General features: G+C 50.2%; 8 protein-coding genes across 8 annotated transcripts; 6 read left to right on the plus strand and 2 right to left on the minus strand.

The window, feature by feature from the left end:
- The first annotated feature begins 713 nt into the window (after window positions 1-713).
- Window positions 714-3,111, plus strand: C8Q69DRAFT_156243 (hypothetical protein). Its single transcript, XM_028625600.1, has 3 exons — window positions 714-1,726; window positions 1,781-1,867; window positions 1,921-3,111. Exons 1-3 carry the CDS (start codon window positions 976-978, stop codon window positions 2,871-2,873), a joined length of 1,791 nt encoding a protein of 596 aa, XP_028487620.1. The 5' UTR covers window positions 714-975; the 3' UTR covers window positions 2,874-3,111.
- An 894-nt stretch (window positions 3,112-4,005) lies between these two features.
- On the minus strand, window positions 4,006-6,916 carry C8Q69DRAFT_156324 (DNA mismatch repair protein Mlh1). The gene is made up of 4 exons (XM_028625601.1): window positions 6,597-6,916; window positions 6,357-6,536; window positions 6,024-6,290; window positions 4,006-5,967 (listed from the first exon to the last, which is right to left on the minus strand). The coding sequence occupies exons 1-4, from the start codon at window positions 6,690-6,692 to the stop codon at window positions 4,255-4,257; spliced, it is 2,256 nt and encodes a 751-aa protein (XP_028487621.1). The 5' UTR covers window positions 6,693-6,916; the 3' UTR covers window positions 4,006-4,254.
- An 80-nt stretch (window positions 6,917-6,996) lies between these two features.
- On the plus strand, window positions 6,997-9,656 carry C8Q69DRAFT_457380 (hypothetical protein). The gene is made up of 3 exons (XM_028629893.1): window positions 6,997-7,743; window positions 7,814-8,065; window positions 8,130-9,656. Exons 1-3 carry the CDS (start codon window positions 7,128-7,130, stop codon window positions 9,281-9,283), a joined length of 2,022 nt encoding a protein of 673 aa, XP_028487622.1. The 5' UTR covers window positions 6,997-7,127; the 3' UTR covers window positions 9,284-9,656.
- A 9-nt stretch (window positions 9,657-9,665) lies between these two features.
- C8Q69DRAFT_457381 (26S proteasome regulatory subunit Rpn-1) lies at window positions 9,666-13,246 on the plus strand. Its single transcript, XM_028629894.1, has 5 exons — window positions 9,666-10,130; window positions 10,229-10,293; window positions 10,353-10,517; window positions 10,574-12,883; window positions 12,937-13,246. Exons 1-5 carry the CDS (start codon window positions 9,986-9,988, stop codon window positions 12,961-12,963), a joined length of 2,712 nt encoding a protein of 903 aa, XP_028487623.1. The 5' UTR covers window positions 9,666-9,985; the 3' UTR covers window positions 12,964-13,246.
- A 57-nt stretch (window positions 13,247-13,303) lies between these two features.
- On the plus strand, window positions 13,304-15,157 carry C8Q69DRAFT_457384 (Rio2, N-terminal-domain-containing protein). The gene is made up of 3 exons (XM_028629895.1): window positions 13,304-13,561; window positions 13,636-13,780; window positions 13,855-15,157. Exons 1-3 carry the CDS (start codon window positions 13,499-13,501, stop codon window positions 14,889-14,891), a joined length of 1,245 nt encoding a protein of 414 aa, XP_028487624.1. The 5' UTR covers window positions 13,304-13,498; the 3' UTR covers window positions 14,892-15,157.
- Window positions 15,158-15,305: 148 nt separating this feature from the next.
- C8Q69DRAFT_457388 (putative mitochondrial ribosomal protein L23) lies at window positions 15,306-16,474 on the plus strand. The gene is made up of 3 exons (XM_028629896.1): window positions 15,306-15,478; window positions 15,639-15,929; window positions 16,032-16,474. Exons 1-3 carry the CDS (start codon window positions 15,390-15,392, stop codon window positions 16,261-16,263), a joined length of 612 nt encoding a protein of 203 aa, XP_028487625.1. The 5' UTR covers window positions 15,306-15,389; the 3' UTR covers window positions 16,264-16,474.
- C8Q69DRAFT_457390 (putative LON domain serine protease) lies at window positions 16,475-19,806 on the minus strand. Its single transcript, XM_028629897.1, has 3 exons — window positions 19,188-19,806; window positions 16,894-19,126; window positions 16,475-16,832 (listed from the first exon to the last, which is right to left on the minus strand). Exons 1-3 carry the CDS (start codon window positions 19,657-19,659, stop codon window positions 16,745-16,747), a joined length of 2,793 nt encoding a protein of 930 aa, XP_028487626.1. The 5' UTR covers window positions 19,660-19,806; the 3' UTR covers window positions 16,475-16,744.
- Window positions 19,807-20,371: 565 nt separating this feature from the next.
- C8Q69DRAFT_485241 (putative hydroxymethylbilane synthase) lies at window positions 20,372-21,470 on the plus strand (the record flags this gene model as incomplete). Its single annotated transcript, XM_028631818.1, has 2 exons — window positions 20,372-20,663; window positions 20,734-21,470. The coding sequence occupies 2 exons, from the start codon at window positions 20,372-20,374 to the stop codon at window positions 21,468-21,470; spliced, it is 1,029 nt and encodes a 342-aa protein (XP_028487627.1).
- Between the last annotated feature and the right edge of the window lie 250 nt (window positions 21,471-21,720).

A 21,720-nucleotide genomic window follows, 5' to 3' on the forward strand; every position in this document is an offset into this window, starting at 1 on the left:
GCTGGGATCGCCGCAAGCAGCGTGCGGACGCATGGCCCGGCAGCTCAGCGCACCTCCCATGGGCTCGAGATGCAGCCGTGCTCTCCCCCTCCAAATGCAAGCAGCAGGGAAAAAGAGGACCAGGAAGAACACCAACCCCTCTCCGGCCATCCATCCCCCGAACCAGCAAAAGAACAACGAGAACTACGAGTTGGTTAATGAGGTACTTGGGGAGTATTAGTATTACTTACCATAGGCATTGTCCCCCCCCCAAATCGCTTTGTTCAAGGGGCATCCCATCTTATTCCAAGTTCTCTCTTATCTTTCCGCTAGTTAACTACTAGCCCGTGTCCTCGACTCTACTATTACTCTTCTCTGCCCCGCGAACTCCCCACTGGCGCTTAACTATCGTTCCTTATCGCTGTAGATTCTGGACGCGTCCGGACAGGCCGTCTGTTAGTCCCATCCCCGCCCGCCTTGCGACCCGGGTCATATCTTGATCTCGAGAATCCGGTTCGCATGGCAGATAATCTGCACCATCCTCGACCCTCATCTCACAGCCAGCATTGATTGCGGTTTGCAGTGTCGTTATCAAAGGTATACAATCTCATCTCTTAGCGCCCATCCCCTCTCCCTTTCTTTGTCCTCATCTGGCACTGGTGTAACACAGATCCTACTTGCTTCGTCCCTACTGCAATTGCTGATGACAGGAATACACAGTGCAGATACCCGAATTTATTATTATCACGTCGTTATTGTCACGGTGGGCAATTGTGAAACCAATTGTGGTCATCGTGTGAATCACCACGCGGAAGTTCTGTGATTCAGACTATCCGGAGCGCAAGCATATCTCACTTTATGCGGCCATCGCAAAGGATGTAATTGCAGATTATCATCTGCCATAGCAACGGATTACTTCGAACCCAGATCGCCGACTCGCATGCAAGTCCAGCTGATCCCACCGAAAAGAAACAGAAACCGTGAAGAGACGCTGCAATGGCGACAGTTGTGGTCCAGCAGCAGTCAATTCGACATTCCTCCACACCTCCACCTCTGTCCCCGGTGCTGAGCCTCAACGCTGGCATTCGAACTCCCACTCCAGTCCCCAATAAACATCTGCCATTATGTCCAACTGGCCCGGCTCCGCTTGTCAAGGATATCGACCGATCCAAGACCAGCGCTTCCGGGCAGGTCACGTCGGTTCTTTATCCGCCAGACTGCTTCGATAAGCTATCTGATTCCCCCCCGATATATTCGATCGATGTGGACACATTGGCTGAGGCATTGGACCATCTATCCACGCAACCCCTGCCTGAGCCCAAGCACGTCTTCCCTTGGCTACATGGCCTCCATCCCGACAACCAGATCCAACTAGCGTTCTTTGCCAATCGAAAGAAGTCAGCACGTCGCCCACCAAAATGTCTGAGAGGAATGACTATTGTGAAAGTCGGTGGTGATCTCTCGAGGTCAAGACTCAAGGGAGCCGTGTCTCCCGGGGAGGTTCTCGCAGTTATGAGCTCGGATTTCCTGGAAGCCGACCCCGCAGAAGGCTTTTCAGTCCGCAATTTCCAGATCCAAACAGCCAAGATAGCGACTTTGTCAGACATCGTGGTGTACGGTGACGACAATGTTCCGGAGACAGAAACTATTGCATTGGCGGAGCAGATGTCGCTGGCGCAGCAGAATTGGCGGTTGAGAAATGATCCCGCTCAGGAGATACCCTTGTTCAATACATTTGTCCTTTCGAGTAGGTCTTCAGAGCCTTTTTATTCTGGTTCATGTATCGTCTGACTCCTTGCAGGTACTTTTCGGGAGGTCGAGGAAAGGCATCCTGATCTGATATGTGTGGATCGTCAGGGTCATCTGACTGGGCGTGTCATGGATTTCTGTGAGTAAATATCCATCTCTACATTATACCAGGCACTGACATAAATCTTCTAGTCCAGTGGGAGCGCCTAGAAATGTGCGCCATGTCTAAAGCCTCAGAAATCTCCAAAAATGTTTTCCAAGGCCCTACGCCAGACTTAGCAGCAGGACTAGGAGAGTTTCAGGCTGTGCATGAAGAGTACGATCTGTTCGTTGAAGCTAGCGAACTCGCTAGCATTCCAGGCCCGCGGTTTTTGGCTACAGTAGATCGACAACTAAAGGATGGTCCCCAGCAAATTGAGTTCCCAGCTTCCGGAAGCATTTTGCCCCCGCCAACAACGGAGAATAGAGAGGTTGATGACCTGATCACGACCGTACGATGGCTCTACTACCTTGCGAACCCGGAAGAACCAGAGGAACCGAACGAAGGACTCGATGCGGATGGCGATATACAAATGGCCTCCTGGACACACAAGCCACGGAAGATTCTCATCCACTGTGGAGATGGCTATACCGAAAGCTCTCTTCTTGCTTTGGCATACTTCATGTTTGCGGAAGGCGTGCCGGCACATGAAGCATGGCTAAGGCTCCATTGCGACAAGAAGCGCAACTTCTTTGCCTACCCATCCGATGTTGCTTTCCTCACGACAATACAGCACCGCTTGCTGCAGGCAAGCCCGGTCGCTCAAGGGCTGAACGTGTCTCGCTTAGCCGATCCTGCATGGCTTGGAAAGATGGACGGTTCTCTCCCTAGTCGGATTCTGCCTTATATGTACTTGGGCAATCTAACGCACGCCAACAACCCTGAACTGCTTTGGGCCCTTGGAATTAGGCGTGTTTTGAGCATTGGAGAACCCGTGGCTTGGAGTGACGCGGAGCTCAGACGTTGGGGCAAGAACAACTTGATGTTCATCGACCAGGTCCAGGATAACGGCATCGACCCATTAACACAGGAGTTCGAGCGATGCTTGGAATTTATTCGTATGTGCTACCCTCTCCTAGAATGTCGCAAAACAGGTGCTGAGTGAGAATCAACAATCAGGAAAAGGAAAATCAGACAGGAGCGCAACCCTCGTCCACTGCCGTGTGGGTGTTTCGAGATCGGCCACGATCTGCATTGCAGAGGTTATGGCCTCTTTGGATCTTACATTTCCTCGAGCATAGTGGGTACCAGCACTCTCATCATTAATAAACGATAAAACTAACACAATTGCGAATAGTTGTTTTGTCCGCGCGAGACGGCTTAATGTAATTATCCAGCCGCATCTGCGCTTTGTGTAAGTCTCCATTGTATCTCTTTTCGACCGGTGCCATAGCTGACTGGGACTAGGTACGAACTCCTGAAATGGGAAGAGCTGCAAGGCATCAGACGCAACCGACCTTTGAGACGCGAACTGGAATGGGCCTCCGTTGCTCGAGAAATCGCGCTGATGAACAAGCCCTACTCGAGACAATGAGCAGGCTACAGCAGAGCTGCGCACGCTCACAGACGTTTCTACCATCATGTTTGGTCATCATAACGCTACCTTGCTTACCTCTGATGGGACTTCGATCTTGAGATTCAACAGAGACGGATTTACGATACGGTTAGGAAATGACGATAACGAATGGGCCTTTTTTTCTTTCTGGGCGTCATGGAGTTTTCAGGTCTTTTTTTTCTTTTTTTCTCTCTCTTTGTCTAGGTCCTGGGATTGGCTGGACCCTCCCTTTCTTTTTGTTTTTTATTCATCTTTTTATTTTTCTTTTCGCCTTTTACTTCTCCGGCGATACTCTTTCCGTTCTGGGTCAATGGTACTGTATGATGTGAAATCCTATGTGCGCCTTGTTCTCATACCTGGAGACGAACGAGTGTGATATTCCCTTAATATTGTCAACCCAACCCTTTCTATTCTTCCCTTTCGTTATTATTATTATTACATGCGGTCTCTAATAAACGAGTTCTATTCTATGGTCCTATATCTGGATTTTACGCGCCTTATATTTCATGCTCTTTGATTCCTGCCTATGTTTAAGTGTCATTGTGATGAAAGATTCTGTTTTTGCAGTACAGTACACGTACTTGATATTTCGGTGTCGGTGTAGGGATCGAAGAATAACCTGCTGCGCCGTAGTTATATTGACATTGATATATGATATATAGGCGTAAAAATATGTTTGATCTTCAATCCTTTCTTTTTGGTCTTTTCTTTCTTGAATATATTCCCGCTATGGGTCTTCGATGTCTTGAAGCTCCTCGTAAGGACTATAGGATGTTAACCGGCTTCCTTTTTTCTTTTTTTCTTTTTTCTTTTTTGGTTGGTCAAAAGTTGGATATCCTTAGCTTTTGGATATGCTTCAGGACTGCGAAAGTGAGTTGGTTTATGTGGGCAAGGCGGGATAAATCTCTATTTTGCCCTGGCAATATAACTTTCAGCATCGCTCAAAAACACGATATAGACCCTTCAAGTCCGCGACTTCCACGACGCCCTGGAGAAGATTCGTCGTGGCGACTAGTCGCGCGCGTAGGGAAGGAAAGACAACATGTTCGAGCATCTGGCTCAGCTGTGCCCGTCGGGCGGTGATGGATTCGTCTTCCTGATGCCCTGGCTGACTTCCGGCATCGTTGCCAGAGTCATCTTCCGTACTAGGACGAGGAGGCGGGGGTAATTGCTCCGGGGTATAGAATGCAGCAAGTTCTCTCAGGAACGTGCGGAAACATGCCTCTTCGGCCGTCCAGTTTACGTACGGGCCTAATCGGAGGAGGAAGCGTGGGAGTTTTGCGAGTGAGGGAACGTAGCCTTTCAGTAGAAGTGGGATGGAGATCAGATGTCCGTCTTCGGAGATTTCAAGGGAGAAATATTCGTTTAGCATATCTCGTCGATCGATCAGGGTTCTGGAGACTGTATCTGGCGCTTCAGCGAAGATTCTCTCGGCTTCCTCATTTCTGCTGGAGCTGGGATCCGCGTTCTGGCTGTTGCGTGCTTCGTGCTCCTCTCGTTCGACGTCTGCTGCGATCCGAAGCAGGTCGACTAGTTTTGGAGGAGGATCAAGCTTTATGGTGCCAAAGTTGCCAAAGTCTGTGAGTCCAAGCTGGTAGAAGTACTCGTTACAGGTCATTCCGTAATCGACGAGGTAGAGCTTCACGCCTGCTTGGATGGCTGCGATGCGTCGTCGTTCGTCAACCAGTCCGACATATGTATGCGAGGCGAACATCTCCGTCAGTTCGTTATGCATCGACGCGCGGACAGCAGCGCGGAGGTTCTTGATGGAGGTGAGGCCGATACGGAGCGGTTCACGATCCGTTCTCTCGTAGTGTAAGCCATCATCTACAACTGCGGTCCCGCCCTCTGCTTCTGCGCTAGACATCGGATGAGGCGTTGCGGATGGGAGCATCGACGTGATCTTGCGGACTTTGGAATCAGTCCGGACAAGGTTATGCTCATAAGGCTTCTTCGTTGTTGATGGTGTCCGAGGCGGTGCTTTACGACCTTCAAGCGCAGTACCCGAAAGCGACTCATCACCAGCTGGTTCGGGCGGTCTGATGCCAGGAAGAAGAGTTTGAGTCATGAACGTCCTGCTAGAGTCCACCTGTGCCAAATTGGTCCGAATTTGACTGCAGATACACTCAATGATTTCATCTTCATTGAGGAAGTTGACCTCTCGTTTCGTCGGGTGAACATTGACATCCACACGCTGCGGCTCGATTTCCAGATCGATGTAGACAAACGGATGCCCACCCTTTGGCAAGAAGGTTGAATATGTCTGTTCCACTGCTCTCTTCACAGCAGAAGATTCAACCGAGCGATGGTTAATGAAGAGTAGAATAACTGTTCGCTTGACGTGATAGTTTGCGTTTGTGACAAGACCAGATGCCCGGAAACCCCATTTCTTATCATCGATGCTAAACTCAACGAGTTCGTTAGCTACGGCACTGCCGTGAATTTGACGTATGCGATCAATGGTAGTTGCATTCGCTGCAGTTGAAATGCTCATTCCTGAATCTCCGTGTTTCTTGCATGAGAAGGCTACGCCGGTGCAATGGACAGCGTACCGGCCCACGACGTCGAGGATCTTAGCATACTCTTCGCTAGCAGATCGAAACGCTCGACGGCGGGTTGGGACATTGTAAAATAGGTCTTCAACCTGTCTGTATTGTCAGATTACTGCCTTCTGCGCTAGTATTGGATATATGCACACACCGTGATTTGAGTGCCACCTCTTCCAGCAGTTGCCTTTGGCTCGGCACTCTGGCCTGGCTTTGCAGGAACAAGCTTTCCGTCACTATAGTGTGCTCTCCAGGCACAGCTAGAACCAGCAGTTTTGGTGGTAACCGTGAGGTGAGCGATATGGCTGATACTAGCCAATGCCTCGCCACGAAATCCATACGTTCCTATGGAAGATAGATCCTCGAACGCTTTTAATTTAGAGGTCGTGAACCTTTCGCAAAGTATGGGGAGATCATCCCGCTGTGGCTGAAGTCAGAGGTTTGCTCACTTGTTTCTTTTGCATATCTGCCTTTGCGAGATACTTACATCTATGCCATGACCGTTGTCAGTGATCTGGAGAAGCTTGAGACCGCCATCTTTCACCAAGATCTCGATAGAGGTGGAACCAGCGTCGACAGCATTCTCTATCAGCTCCTTCAGAGCGTGCATAGGAGCGACGATGATCTCTCCTGCGGCGATCTTGTTCACCACATCGGGATCCAGTGCCTGTTCGGAGATTCAGCCATGAGTGAATCCTTCTCTGATAGACAAGATGTAACTACTAACCCGGATCCTCCTTGGTGCTTCTGGCAGACCAGCTTCATTTGCGGTCCTCTTGGTTCCACGAGGCTCAGCCTCGACAATATCCATCTCATCAGCCATGATCTCAAAAGAGATATCCTGTTGTTTCTGATGTTGGTACAAGACTCAAGCACTTTTAGGTCATCATGCAGCCGCTGTATTGCGTCTAACGCAGCCCGGATGAGAAACAACAGGTTCTAGACCGTTCTTAAATTCCCTTACTATATTTTCCGGGAGCCACTTGGCGTTGTTCCATAAGACTGCCCTGGAGTCTGCTGTCAAAGGGGACGATGCACGAGTCAAACTAGTATGGGCGGTGGAGAGGAACGGTGGCTGCCGCAGAATCGCCTAAAGGAAGTACTGCGGCTGCTGATCCCGACGAGCTGACAAGCTCCCCCGCAAGCAACCGTCAAGCTCCAGGTAATCCTTACTTAGCGCACGGAACAGCATCGAGACCGCGGATGCGACAGCGCGTTTCTAGAGCTCCCTAGGAGGAGTCCGTCATATGTAGCCGACATGCGCATCTCCAGGAGAGCCTTCGCGGCCGACGAGGAGCTGGGAAAGAAAGATGATGACCACCGACCTGCTGCGAGAGCTCCATCCCTTCGTCCCGCATGGAAAGCTCCCCGTCGGCGGCGCATCGTGCTAGCCTTCGTGGGCTTTTACCTGCTCTATATATTCTTCAAGAATATGCCCACCGATTTGACACCTGCTGTCGAACGATATAATCCTGAATTGGCGCAGCTGCGGCAGAAGGGCCGGACTCTTCAGTCATCGCTGGGCGCCATACCTCAAGCTGTCAACCCGCATCAACCTCCGCCGAGAGAGAACGACGATGCAAAGGACAATGCGAAATATTACTATGAAGGGAAAGTCAGATTCTATAATCTTGCAAAATCGCTACGTCCCAACTCGCCATCAAGCCATCGTCGGGAACATGTTAGTCGCGCCGTACTTTTTGCTGGCGCAGACCTGAAGAGCGTTGCGGACCTGTTACCACTTGCCTGCGAGATGGTCCGTCAGGGTACAAACGAAGTACACTTTGCGCTCATGGGAAGGGATGACGTGTCGATCCCGGGGATTCAGAAGGTCAATGGCATCAGTGACGAGGACTGTCCGATACAATGGCATGGTATGCTATAATTTCGGGTTTCTGGACAACGGGTCCTGCCATTGTGTATACTGACTTTCTTGATATGCAGACGCGCGCCCTGACTACGCTCCCTGGTCAACTGGACCACGTATGGAAAGGGCAGTTAGGTCCGGATTGGGCTATATCCGAGAGTACATAAATCCGCAGGTCGTGATAACGCATGGTGAATTCCGTGAGGAGTCGTTCTTCTGGAAAGCGATAAAACAAAAGACAGACGAGTTAGGGCTGGCACACATTCCTCTTTCACGGCCTGCGGTGGACCTCATGTGGCTATCGAAGTTAGACAGCGGCTCCTTGAAAGGTACGGAAGTTCAAATCTATCTTTTCTTCGGGTAGATGTCGTTTACTGACATGTTGCGCTAAAGTCTGGAACAAAATGCAAATCGAGATGCTGGTTCATGCGCCGTCGGAATCGTCGGGCTCCCTGATCAGACTCCTGAAGTCGCTCGAAGGAGCAGACTATCTCGACTCCGTCCCTAGCCTAACCATCGAGTTGCCTCCGCGCGTTGACCCAGAACTACTACGTTTCCTACAGAATACGAACTGGCCTCCTCAGTCATCAAGTAAGGTAACTCTTCGTCGCCGTATTCCATCTCAGCGTATGACATCCGAGATGTCTTCTATTCGAACCGTCGAGGCCTTCTATCCAAGAGATCCAAACGTGACCCACGTCCTCGTTCTATCACCACAGACCGAGCTGTCGCCTTCATTCTTTCACTTCTTGAAGTATACAGCTCTCAACTATAAACACTCTGTTTCCGCCATGAATGTGTCATCTGAGCTGCTTGGCATAAGTCTTGAACTTCCGTCGTCTAGGCCAACTGACAACGAGCCCTTCGCTCCACCTTCGGAACCTATGGACGTGCCACAAAGCCACGATGGAGAGCAGTCTCCTTTCTTCCTTTGGCAAGTCCCGGACAGTAATGCTGCGCTCTATTTCGGCGATAAATGGGCCGAGTTTCACTCCTTCCTGTCTCACCGCCTCAGTGCTCCAGGTGATTCTCATGATCTTTCACCAAAACTTATATCCAAGAAATACCCCGCCTTTATGGAATACCTCCTTGAATTTATGCGCGTTAGGGGTTATTATATGCTGTATCCGTCTTTTTCGGGCAGGAACCACGTCTCATTGGCAACGGTGCATAATGAGCTATACCACCCTCCAGAAGAGTTTGTCGCGGATTCGTCAAGCGCGCTTGCAGAGGCTGACAAAGACACCATTGAAGACCTGCCGGAAGTTCTATCTCCCAGTTCTGACTTGGAGCTGGGATCCGTAGAAAGACCGCTTTTTCATGGTTCAACCGTGGAGATTCTTCTTCAACGGTTTCCAGATCATCTGCCGAAGCTCGAAGCTCTGCCTCTATTATCCTACAAGAGCGAGAAGCTCTCAGCACGGGATATCCAGCAGAGGACGAGTGAATTTGCAAGGGAGTTCAGAACCAAGGTTGGAGGCTGCAAAGCGTCAAATACCCCTGACGATGCCGGCTTTTGGAAAATAGGTGACTACTTTTGTCTCTGATATCGCTGGTGGCGTCTTTTGGTTTTCAACTTGGGTTGCATTTGTACGGTATAGCTTGTCCTGCCGGTATGTATCGGTCTACGGGGGTTGGCGTTTTCGACAGGTTTCTTGGCAGCTGGGTTTGTGCTGCTATATAGAAGGCCTAATGGGGCTAATCTTTTCCCTTGGGTGCTTTTATAGCACTATTGACGTAGACAACGATGGTTTCTTGTCTTTTGTGCGGTTGAACGGCTAAGAAAGATGCAGGATCTGTTATCTACTGCTGAGAAGTGCCCTATCAACAGAAGAATTGATGCTGTTCATAAAACGGGAAGCCATTATTTAGCGGAGCGAACAAGAACATGTAGTTAATAATAATAATAATGATAATGATATACCATATGTCTCGTCGATGCTCAGTTTCCGACGATGACGAGGCTGTTGACTGCCTGATGGAAGTTCTTGGCGCTGGCAGCTGGAGACCGCCTTACATAAGCCGACGTAGCTCCACCGGAGCGCCTGCATCGCCTTGGACAGCAACGAAAGCTCCAGACGCCTCACATCCCAAGCTCATACACTCCCCGATACCTCTCTTTGCACGCAGTGCCAGGTCCGTCCGGTTATAGCTTGGCATCTGCTAGGACATCCCACCTCCATATCTACCGCCACATCTGTTGATCGCCCACGGCCTTACTGGCCAGATACCCGTCAGAGTCTCTCGGAATGGCGAAGGAAGACGAGCGGCAGGGTGCCGCAAACAAGGGAAAGGGCAAGGTCGAAGATGCCCGAGAGTTGAACGGAGGTGCAAAGAATGTTAAGGATGAAAAGACGAAGGCGAATGGGAAGAAGGACGAGGGACCCAAGGAAGGTAAGGGAGCATGTAGCAAGCAAGCACGCAAAGTGGTGCTTGTTTGCCTCCGCGGTTCCATGCTGTGGGTTGCAGCGCTAACTCGATAATTCTCACAGAGGAACTGAGCGAGGAAGACCAGCAGCTTAAGGGCGAGCTGGAGATGCTCGTCGAGAGACTAAAGGTGAGTTGACTCGTCGTGAATGTGCAGGAACGTCATTAATAATAATCCCTCGATACTAGGAACCAGATACCTCCCTCTACCGACCGGCTTTGGATGCCATCAAGACGTTCATCAAGACTTCTACTTCTTCCATGACTGCCGTGCCAAAGCCGCTTAAGTTTCTCAGACCGCACTATGAAGATCTTACGGCACTGTACGACAAATGGGAAGCAGGACCTGATAAGGTAGGGCGCTTGTTAACTGTCCGCAAGATACTGGATTTGAGCTAAAGTTTCTCTAGGATTCGCTGGCCGATATGTTGTCGGTGCTCGGTATGACGTACGGAGATGAGGAGAAGCTCGAGACGCTGAAGTGGCGCCTTCTTACTACATCGGAAGACCTTGGCTCCTGGGGTCATGAATACATTCGACATCTGGCGCTGGAGATCGGGCAAGAATACCAGAATCGGTTGACGGACGAGAAAGATTTCCAGGACCTGACAGATCTTACTCTATCTCTCGTCCCCTACTTCCTGAGTCACAACGCCGAGGCCGATGCTGTTGATCTTCTAAGCGAGCTGGAAATGATCGAGGAAATCCCCCGGTTCCTGGACGAGAACACATACTCCAGAGTGTGCTTGTATATGGTCAGCATGGTCAACTTGTTGACGTACCCCGAAGACCAGCAATTCCTTCGAACAGCTCACGACATCTACGTCCGCTACAACAAGTTGGCTCAAGCCATGGTCATCGCTATCCGCCTTAATGATATTGATCTCATTAAGAAGGATTTCAGTGCTACCGAGGACAAGGCACTAAAGAAGCAGTTGGCTTTCCTCGTTGCTCGGCAGCAAATCTGGCTTGATCTGCCTGAGGATGAAGAGGATCAGGACCTGCTTGACTGTCTTAACAACACCCAGATCCCGAATCACTTCAAGGCCTTGGCGAAAGAGCTCAACATTCTCGACCCGAAGATGCCGGAAGACATTTATAAGACACATCTAGAGAGCAGCAGGGGAGCCGGTCTGACGAACGTCGACTCTGCAAGGCACAACCTTGCCAGTGCTTTTGTGAACTCCTTCGCTAACGCCGGTTTCGGCAATGATAACATGATGCTGGTCGAAGGTGACAAGGGCCCCTGGGTTTGGAAGACCAAGGACGACGGTATGATGTCGACGACGGCATCTATGGGAATGCTCCTGCACAGGGATGTTGAAGAGGGCCTAGGGAAGATCGACAAGTTCACTTATGCTCAAGAGGACCAGATCAAAGCGGGAGCTCTCCTTGCCATTGGTATTCTTAACTCCGGTGTCAGGATAGACTCGGATCCTGCTTTGGCCCTTCTGAGTGATCCGGACAACCTTGAGAACAAGAGTGTCCCGATGAGAGTGGCCTCTATCATGGGTCTGGGTCTGTCGTATGCTGGGTCCAACAAGGAAGAGCTTCTCGATATTCTACTGCCCATTGTTGAAGATGTCTCTCTCGATATGCAGCTGTCAGCGATGGCTGCCGTCTCGTTAGGTCTGATCTTCGTTGGATCTTCTAACCACCAAGTCAGTGAAGCGATCGCTACGACGTTGATGGATGAAGAACGACAGAAGCATCTTAAGGACAAGTGGACCAGATTCATGGCCCTTGGTCTGGCGCTTCTATACTTTGGTAAGCAGGAAGAGGTGGATGTCATCCTAGATATTCTCAAAGCAGTCGATCACCCTATGGCGAAGCCAACATCCGTGCTCGCTTCTGTCTGTGCTTGGGCTGGAACAGGTACTGTGCTGAAGCTGCAGGAACTCCTCCACATCTGCAACGAGTATATTGAGGAGAAGGAGGAGAGCAAGGGTGACGAGCTCGTGCAGTCGTACGCTGTTCTAGGTCTGTCGCTCATTGCAATGGGGGAGGAAGTCGGTCAGGACATGATCCTGCGCCAATTCGGCCACCTGATGCACTACGGCGCCAGCAATATCCGAAAGGCAGTGCCCCTTGCAATGGGTCTTATCAGCCCCAGCAACCCTCAGATGAAGGTCTACGACACTCTATCCCGATACAGCCACGACACTGACAATGATGTCGCCATCAACGCTATCTTCGCCATGGGTCTCCTTGGTGCTGGAACGAACAATGCTCGTTTGGCCCAACTGCTGAGGCAGCTGGCGAGCTATTACCACCGCGACCAGAACTCGCTGTTCATGGTCCGCATTGCCCAGGGTCTCCTGCACATGGGCAAGGGTACTCTTACGGTTAACCCTTTCCACACTGACCGTCAAGTGCTTTCCCGAGTAGCGGCCGCTGGACTACTCACTGTCTTGGTTGCCATGATCGATGCCAAGCAGTTTGTCCTCGCCGAACACCACTACCTCCTTTACTTCCTCATCACTGCCATGTACCCACGATTCCTGGTTACCCTTGATGAGAACCTCCAGCCCTTGACTGTCAACGTCAGAGTTGGACAGGCCGTCGATGTGGTCGCTCAAGCCGGTCGACCCAAGACCATCACCGGATGGCAGACACAGAGCACGCCAGTGCTCTTGGCATACGGTGAGAGAGCGGAGCTGGAAGACGAGGAGTATATCTCGCTCAGCAGCACTTTGGAAGGATTGGTAATCTTGCGCAAGGTATGATGTATAACTTCTATAGTGTCTGAACAGTGTGCTGATTCTCCGTACAGAACCCGGACTGGGAAGCCTCAGCATAAAGTGCTCGGGCACTAGAATTTCTTAGATCGATGTTTGAGGGAGGTCGGCGGATCAGGGAACAAAACGGTTCTCGGGTATGGTCATGTCTCATGTAATAGGAACAGTCGCGGAATTTCGAATACACCTTATTCTCTTACTGCTCTCAGTAGCGTAGGCCCCGGCATTTGATCGATTGTACACTGCGGATGGGAGGAGGACTGACAGGACTTCTCTCATCGAAAGCCTAGGTAGAGACGCACTCTATATGTCTGTGAATAGACTAAATCTGGAAGCATGTAGTGAAAAAAGAATATATATAATACTATGCAGATCAATAATTATCTAGAGTAGAGGCCTGTTGCTTATCGTTATCTTGAAGTTCCCTGGGGACTTCTACATGCGGAAACTAGGGCTTAGGGCTAGGTGTATCCATAAGTTTTTCTTGCGCCCATCCGCAAGGTAGTAAGTCAATACAGCATCAACCCTACCGCCAACACGTTGTGTATACTTCAATTAAGTCCTTTTTCTGGTTGATAAAGGCCTCAGAAAGCAGTCATGAAGCTCGACCCGAAGGCGATGCGATACCTCAGCTCGGAGGACTTCCGGGTGCTAGCTGGGGTATGCCCCTCCAGACCCCGCAGTCATTTACTTGCGCGATCTGGTTGTCTGACAGCTAACAAGGGAATTTGTAGGTTGAAGCCGGAAGCCGAAATCATGAGGTCGTTCCTACGCCGTTGATCGTACAACTATCCGGTCTGCGTGGTGGTAGCGGAGTTCACAAGTCCATTTCGACGTTGGCGAAGGTCAACTTGATCGCGAAGGTCAAGAATGCCAAATGTATGTGGATGGGATATTTCGTGGTTTTTTTCATCATTGTTGTCGGCGGTAGCTGATTTACATTCGCGATTCAGATGATGGTTACAGACTCACGTACGGCGGTCTCGACTACCTCGCCTTGAACACGCATCAGAAAAATAAGAGCGTTTACTCTGTCGGCAACCGCGTCGGTGTCGGAAAGGAATCGGATATTATCGTTGTCGCACACTCGTCTGGAGAGCAGAGAATCCTGAAAATCCACCGTTTGGGACGGATATCTTTCCGAACAGTCAAGACCAACAGAGATTACCTGCGAAACCGGAGTACGGGTTCATGGATGTACATGTCGCGACTGGCGGCAATGAAGGAGTTCGCTTTCATGAAAGCTCTCAGAGAAAACGGCTTCCCGGTCCCCGAACCGATTGCGCAGAACAGACATACTATCGTGATGAGTCTTATTGACGCCTTCCCTCTGCGACAGATCTCGAAGGTCCCGAGGCCGGCGGAGCTATACTCAGAGCTCATGGATATGATCCTACAGCTGGCACGCTACGGCTTGATTCATGGTGACTTTAACGAGTTCAACATCCTGATCAAGGAGGAAGAAGATCCCAATGCAAAGGGCAAAGGGCGAGAATCCGAGGAGGTTGATGAAAGCATCAGGCTGGTCCCGATCATCATCGACTTCCCACAAATGATTTCCGTTGACCATCCGAACGCGGAGATGTACTTTGATCGCGACGTGAACTGTATTAAGCGCTTCTTCCAGCGGAAATTCCACTTCACAAGTGACGTACCGGGACCGTTCTTCGCTGATGCGAGGAAGCAGCTTATTGAGAACCCAGGGAAGAGACTAGATGTTGAGGTTGAGGCATCAGGATTCTCGAGGAAGATGGCACGGGAGCTAGAAGCCTACATGAAGGAGGTTGGAGTCGATGGAGACGCCGGTGCCCCCCGAGAGGATGAAGACGAAGAGCGCGATGACGACGAGGAAGACGATGAAGAAGAATCGGGATCGGATGATGAGAATGAAGAGGAGGAGCAATCAGAACGTCAAGCAGACGAGGTCGATGAGAGCGCCAGCAAACTAGAAGACCTGCACGTGTCAAAACCTCCTGAGGAGCAAGCATAGGGTACTCCTCTTTGCATAAAAGATTTATGACCTTTGTAATTAGAATGAACCTTTTTCGATGCATTTGAAACAATCACATAATTCGAGCACTCAGATGAAATATGGTAGTATTCTCAGTGTAGAAATAAAGCACTTGATAGTTACCATAACCGAGGCGACAGAATGCTGTCTTGTCTGTATTTCTTCTGATATGCAAGATACAAAAACAATTTTGTGCAGTTTATGTGCCACATAAACAGTACATCTTTAGAGTGCTCCAATAGTTTACTTCATCTCAATTTGCGAATGATAACTAGTTATGGTATGAGTATGAGCGAGGCATACTTAACATGCTACGGCAAGCGGAGCGGCCAAACGCGCAATTTCCTCCATTCAACACCAAAAAGTCCCGCGGAGCAGATCATCCGAAAGACGAACGCCGACGACTCCATCGTTGTCATCTCTCCACGTGTCCATTTTCTTCCTTCTGTTCATTGACACCGGGAGAATTGCGACAAGATGGTCCGCAAGTTCTCCAAGTTCCCCAAGAAGCCGGCTGGCTGGCTTCCTCCGTCGGCACCGCTGCATATGCGGAAGCAAGTATTTCTGTACGTTTTTCCCTACGATGATCTGCCGAAAGCGAATACATCTTTCCAGAAAGACTGCAATGTTATCAAGGGTGCTACTTCTGAAGAAATATTCATACATCCGCTCCACATACATATGCATTGATGCTAATCCGCTACCGTTCTCTCTCTCTCTCTACAGACCCGATTTCACCATCGCTCTTATCCGCACTCCCTTCCTTCCGCCTCGATATGCCTCCTTCTACGTCCCGCTCCATTTCAACAAGCTTGATATTCGCGACTATCTGCAGCGCTTGTACGGAGTCAAGGTGCTCAGCGTGCGCAGTTTCGTCGAGCAGCAGAAGGTGACGCGAATGCGAAAGGATGGCAAACATGGATATGGCCGTCTGAGGAGGCCCCAGGCGAAGAAGAAGATGACTGTTGAGATGAAGGAGCCGTTCGTGTGGCCTGAGCCACCGAAGGATATGGCACCGTATGTGAACCCTTTTTCCCTTCCCAATTTTTTATCTGCCCTCTATGAAGAAAAGAAGTTCGTAGAGCTAATTTGCTTTTTTTTCCCCTCGGTTTTTTATAGATGGGAAAAGGATCAATTCTTCAAGGCCGCCCAATATCAGAAGGACATGCAGTCCAAGAACGACCCCCAGTCCGCTATGGAACCGAACAAGCCCGAGCGAGAGGCATTCGAGAAACAGGCCAAGGAACTGCTGGAGGGCAAGCAGACATGGAGACCAACCTGGCAGGCTCTGGGCCTGAACTATGACCGACCGGCCATTCCGACCGGTAAGGGATCCTCGACACGGTCATGAGGGGGCTCAACTTCGTTTCGGCGCTTTGTTCTTTTGTCTCCCAGGGTCTAACTGCGACCTTTTTACTGTCATTGTATCATATGGTTTGTGCTGTAGTATAAAATTGCCTGGCGTGGCGATGTACGGACCTGGTATTATCATCTTGCCGATTTTTCCTTTTTAGCTTAGTTTTTTTACAAAGACATAGACTCAACAGGTCAATGAATGGATTATCTCTATCATGTAGCTATGCTGGAAGAAGCAAAGAAAGATTATATTTGCAAATTAATGTCTGCTGTGTTGATAGGAAATGCTCATTTTGCACGTAATATAAGTAAGCATGCTAGAATATATAACATCAGGGGATGTCCAAAGCTAATAGACAAAAGTGACGATCAAAAAAAAAGAACTAAGGGTAGAAAACAACTCCAAAAGCAACGCTCCCGTTATGTACAATCTGCGCGTTATCGTATACGGGAACCACAATGATGTTCTTTCGTATTTATAGTCTGCTCTCGAACATGTTCATGTGGTGCTGGCCTGGCCAGTGGGCATCAGGCCAAATGTGTCTAATGGCTTCCCAGATATGCCTGTTTGGATGTTAGTATAACTATTTCATCGCGGGAAAGGGCAGATACGAGGGTGACTTACTTAACGTAGATGATTTCCAAGCCATCCTTGACCTCCTGCGGAACCTCCTTGACTTCCTTGTAGTTGTGCTGAGGCAGGAGGACGGTCTTGACGCCAGCACGCAGAGCACCGATGAGCTTCTCCTTGATACCTCCGACGGGCATGACTCTGCCTCTGAGGGATACTTCACCCGTCATGGCAATCTGCGGAGGCACAGCCTTGCCAGTAAACAGCGAAATCAAGGCAATTGTGTGGGCGAGACCAGCAGAGGGTCCATCTTTGGGAATAGCACCGGAGGGACAGTGAACGTGCAGGCTGCGGTTCTTCATAATGTCCTCATTAGGGTCCTGGGTCAGGCCAAGCTCGCAGGAGTGAGCTTTGACCCATGTCAGCGCAACCTCGACCGACTCTTTCAGGACATCACCAAGCTTTCCGGTCAGCTGTACGCGGCCATTTCCAGGCATGTCTGCTACCTCAATAAACAAGATGCTGCCCTGACCACCAGTGGAGTATGCCACGAGGCCAGTAACAATACCAGGTCGAGCCTCCTTCTCGGCTATCTCCTCGTCATACCGTTCGATGCCGAGGATCTCTTCCAAATCATCCACAGTCACGGTTGGGTTATATGTTTCTGGTTTGCCTGCATCCTTGGCATCCGCATACTGCACGGCCTTGTAGCGACACACTGAGCCGATCTCGCGTTCCAAATTGCGCACGCCAGACTCCCGTGTGTAGCAAGTAATTATCTTTTCAACAACTTCGTCAGACATCTCAACCAGACCATCAGAAAGTCCGTTAGTCCTAATCTGCTTCGGAATGAGATGTCTTCTGGCAATATGTCTCTTCTCAACCGTTGTGTAACCAGAGAGGGCGATCGTCTCCATCCGGTCCAGCAACGGTGGTGGAATAGTGTCCAGCGAATTAGCCGTTGCGATAAAGAGGACCTTGCTCAGGTCGATAGGAATGTTGATATAGTGGTCCGAAAAGTTGTGATTCTGCTCTGGGTCAAGGACTTCAAGCATGGCCGCCGAAGGGTCGCCATGGAAGTTCGAGCCGCCAACTTTGTCTATCTCGTCAAGCAAGAAGACCGGGTTGGCAACACCAACTTTCTTCAAACCATTGACAATCAAACCAGGCATAGCTGCGACATACGTTCTTCGATGGCCCCTGATCTCAGCCTCGTCTCTGACACCTCCGAGAGAGATCCTGTGGAATTTGCGACCCAGAGATGCGGCGACAGATCTGGCAAGGCTAGTTTTGCCGGTTCCAGGGGGCCCAACTAGCAGAAGGATTGGAGATTTGTCCACCATGCGCTTCGACTTCAGCACCTGCAGTTTAGTCTCGAGTGCATCATTATCAGTCTCAGAGACAGACTCCTTATTCTTCGCTTCATCTTCAGTCGAATTATTGAGCTCTGCCGTGATCTTCGATATCTGGCTTTCCACATCCTTGTTCGTGGACTGCTTCAGCTTAAGCACTGCAAGATATTCAAGAAGGCGCTTCTTGATCCCTTCGAGACCATAGTGGTCGTCATCCAGTTGCTGTCTGGCTCTCTGAAGTGTGTCGGCACCCAGCTGATCTTCAGTTACTTTGGTCCATGGAATCTCTGCGAGGTTCTCGAGATAAGTCCGGCATACTCCGTATTCAGCGTTGACCGGATTCATCTTTCGTAGTCGCTTGAGCTCTCTATCCGCAACCTTTCTGGCCTCCGGACTTAGTTGCGCCTCATCAAGCTTCTGCTGCAGTTCGTCAATCTCGTTTGGCTCTTTATCGTCCGAATCATCCCCCCTACCAGCCATTCTGGGAGGAGTCAGTCCGTTGAGCCCTGCTAACGCACGTCTAGCCAGTAACTCGCGCTGTCGTGGGTCCTGAGAGATATCTATACCCGAATTTGGCGGAAAGCTGGTGGTCATGATGGACGTGATTTTGACGCTGTTTTTGATAGATTGGACCTGTCTGCTCAACAGCTCCAACACTCTCTCCAGTCTGTACTTGAGATCCAAGGCAGCAAGCACACGTAGTTTCTCTTCAAAGCTAGCCTCCACCATGTCTGCCATGAAATCGGCAAGGCTGCCTGCCTGTGTGACATCCTTTTTCGCTATGAAGGCCTCGAAACGCCGTGCAATGATTGGGGACAGACTCGTCGATGAAGAAGGCAAGAGAGAAGAAAGCCTCAACAATGTGAGCAACTCTCGTGAAAGCTGTTTCAACTGCTTAAATAATTCCGGCACTTCGTTGTCTTTGGATGACGGAACTGTAAGATGATGCTGTCAGTGGGTTGATGAATGTTGGTATACGTAGAAATGTAGCCCTACCTGGCTCATCATGAAGAATAATTTCGCCTTCCATAAAAGGTCTCTCTTTCAGAACCCTTGCGACCGTAAACCTTCGGACACCTTCGACTAGGAGGTATGGATCGGCGTAAACTCGGCGCTGCACACCGATAACCTTGGCCATGGTGCCATAGGTGAACAGATCCTCCTTTCTTGCCTGACCAGGGTCTACAGCCTCATATTCAGGCTTCTGAGAGTCTTCAGAAGCCCCGTTCTCTATTAGATGTCTTCCATCTTTGCTCAAGTATGGCGAGCTCAGAGGAACACAGCCAAGTGCGATCGAGTTGCCCTCCCGTTTCACAGCAGTTGTCCGGTTCAGATAAGAGGATAGCAGGTTGGAGATGTCCGGACGGTTTGTCAGGGATATCCGCAGTGTGACGCCTGGCAACAGGACAGAGTCCTTGGGCAAGGGGATGAGGGGAAGTTTCGTTGTCTTGCCGTTGCTGGAACCCATCGTTAGCTATGACGATGCGTTGTCACAAGTATTCAAGTGGTCTGTGATAAAGAGCTCGGGGATGGATCGGGCTCAGGATGCCCCCGGATTTGATGGAATAGTGACAGTAGATATAGCACGAATGAGGGGAACCAAAGGGTTAATATACTAGCATCGGGGTTGACTAGGGAGATGTTCCAGAACCGACACGAGGGCCAACGGCGCCAGAAAGCTGGGGTGTCAAGCGGTGATCCGCCCCGGTTCCGATGCCGAGGTTAGGCTACGTCAGTGTTGGAGATAGATAATTGGAGATCTGACCTGGCACGGTTGACATGGCAGTCTTCAGGGATGTAGATCAGTCTCCATCTTCTGGATGATTCTCACTTGCGCCTTACTAGGGCTTGTATGCGAGAGTATCATTGGGGAGTATTTCTACGGTGCTCTGCTGGTTCCATGTGGCGATGTGGCCAGGTACTTATGTTACATACATACTTACTATGGTACTTACTTGATGAGGGTCCCGTGATCTCTCGCCATCTTCGGAGCTGCGAGGAATCTTCCGCCCGCCATATGGGATCTTGCGGATAAGCACCAGGTATCCCCCAGGTATCTGTGCCATTTACGGATCTTTTCCGTTAAGCTCTCAAGAAAGTCACTCTATATCCAGTCTTCGCTGCGTCCACGTACTCACAAGCAGTATCCCGTCTCTGCTTTGCTTGGTCTTCTGACCGCAATGGCATCTGCCCCGCCTTCTGTGCCCCCCACCCAGGGGGGATCGCTCAAGAAGAAGTTCAACATTGGCACGCGCAAATCGAAATTGGCGCTACTTCAGACGGACATTGTCCTGGATGCATTAAAAAAGGCCTGGCCGGAGTACGAATTTGAAATCCACTCCAAGGAGACGGCGGGCGACCAGAACACAAAGATTGCGCTTCGAGAGTTCACCACCAAAAACCTATGGACGCAGGAACTAGAGGATTTGATGCTTGCGGGGCATCTGGACCTCATCGTTCATTCCCTGAAAGGTATCTGACGCTCTTACTGATCTCAGAGTTTACCATTTCCCTTTCTGATCTGACTATTTTTATTATCTAGATGTGCCTACCCTTCTTCCTCCCACATGCGGACTTGGCGCCGTTATGGAGCGGGAAGACTCCAGAGACGTCCTAGTTATGAAGCAGGGGTTGCCCCCTAAGACACTTTCAGAACTACCTGCAGGCTCCGTCGTCGGAACGTCGTCCATACGAAGGACCGCACAGCTTGCTAGGAAATACCCCCATCTGAAGGTCCTCGATGTTCGGGGAAACATTGGCACACGACTATCTAAACTCGACGCAGAAGACAGTCCGTTTACCTGTCTTATTCTCGCCGCTGCAGGTCTCTTGCGTCTAGGTCTGGGAGACCGCATTACGCAGTACCTGGACTCCAAGAATGGTGAAATGCTGTACGCCGTTGGACAAGGTGCAATTGGCATTGAGATCCGCAAGGATGACAAAGATGTGATTGAAATGTTGAACAAAATCGGGCATAGGGAGACCACGCTTTCCTGCTTGGCTGAGAGGAGCCTGCTAAAGACCTTGGAAGGCGGTTGCAGCGCCCCATTAGGCGTTGAGACTGAATGGGTGCAAGGGTCTAACGGAGCGCAGAAGCTCAGGATGCGCTCTATTGTCGTCAGTGTAGACGGCAAGGAGAGTTCCAGTGTGGAGATCGATGGTGATGTGAACTCGCCTGAGGAGGCTGAGGCCTTTGGTGTCAAGGTTGCTCAGGAGCTTGTGGCCAAAGGAGCCGACTTGATTCTTCAAGTTATCCAACAAAACAAGCAGACATCATGAAGTATTTATTTCGCATATGTTTCAGATGAAAGACATTTATCTTGCCCAGCCAAATTCCCAACTGTGACTGGATGTTCGCGGGATGCGGGTCCTCTCTCGGCTTCCAGGTGGGGAAATACATACTGACATGGATAGATACATAGATACTTCCACATTTATATCATGGGTGAACCCCTCATGTTCAGATTTATACCATAGTTGCAAAGAGGGTGGAGCCAGCCACTTCAATGATATGCTGGCTAAAGACAGC

Source organism: Paecilomyces variotii (assembly GCF_004022145.1).
Source record: "Paecilomyces variotii strain CBS 101075 chromosome Unknown C8Q69scaffold_2, whole genome shotgun sequence".
NCBI lineage: Eukaryota > Fungi > Ascomycota > Eurotiomycetes > Eurotiales > Thermoascaceae > Paecilomyces > Paecilomyces variotii.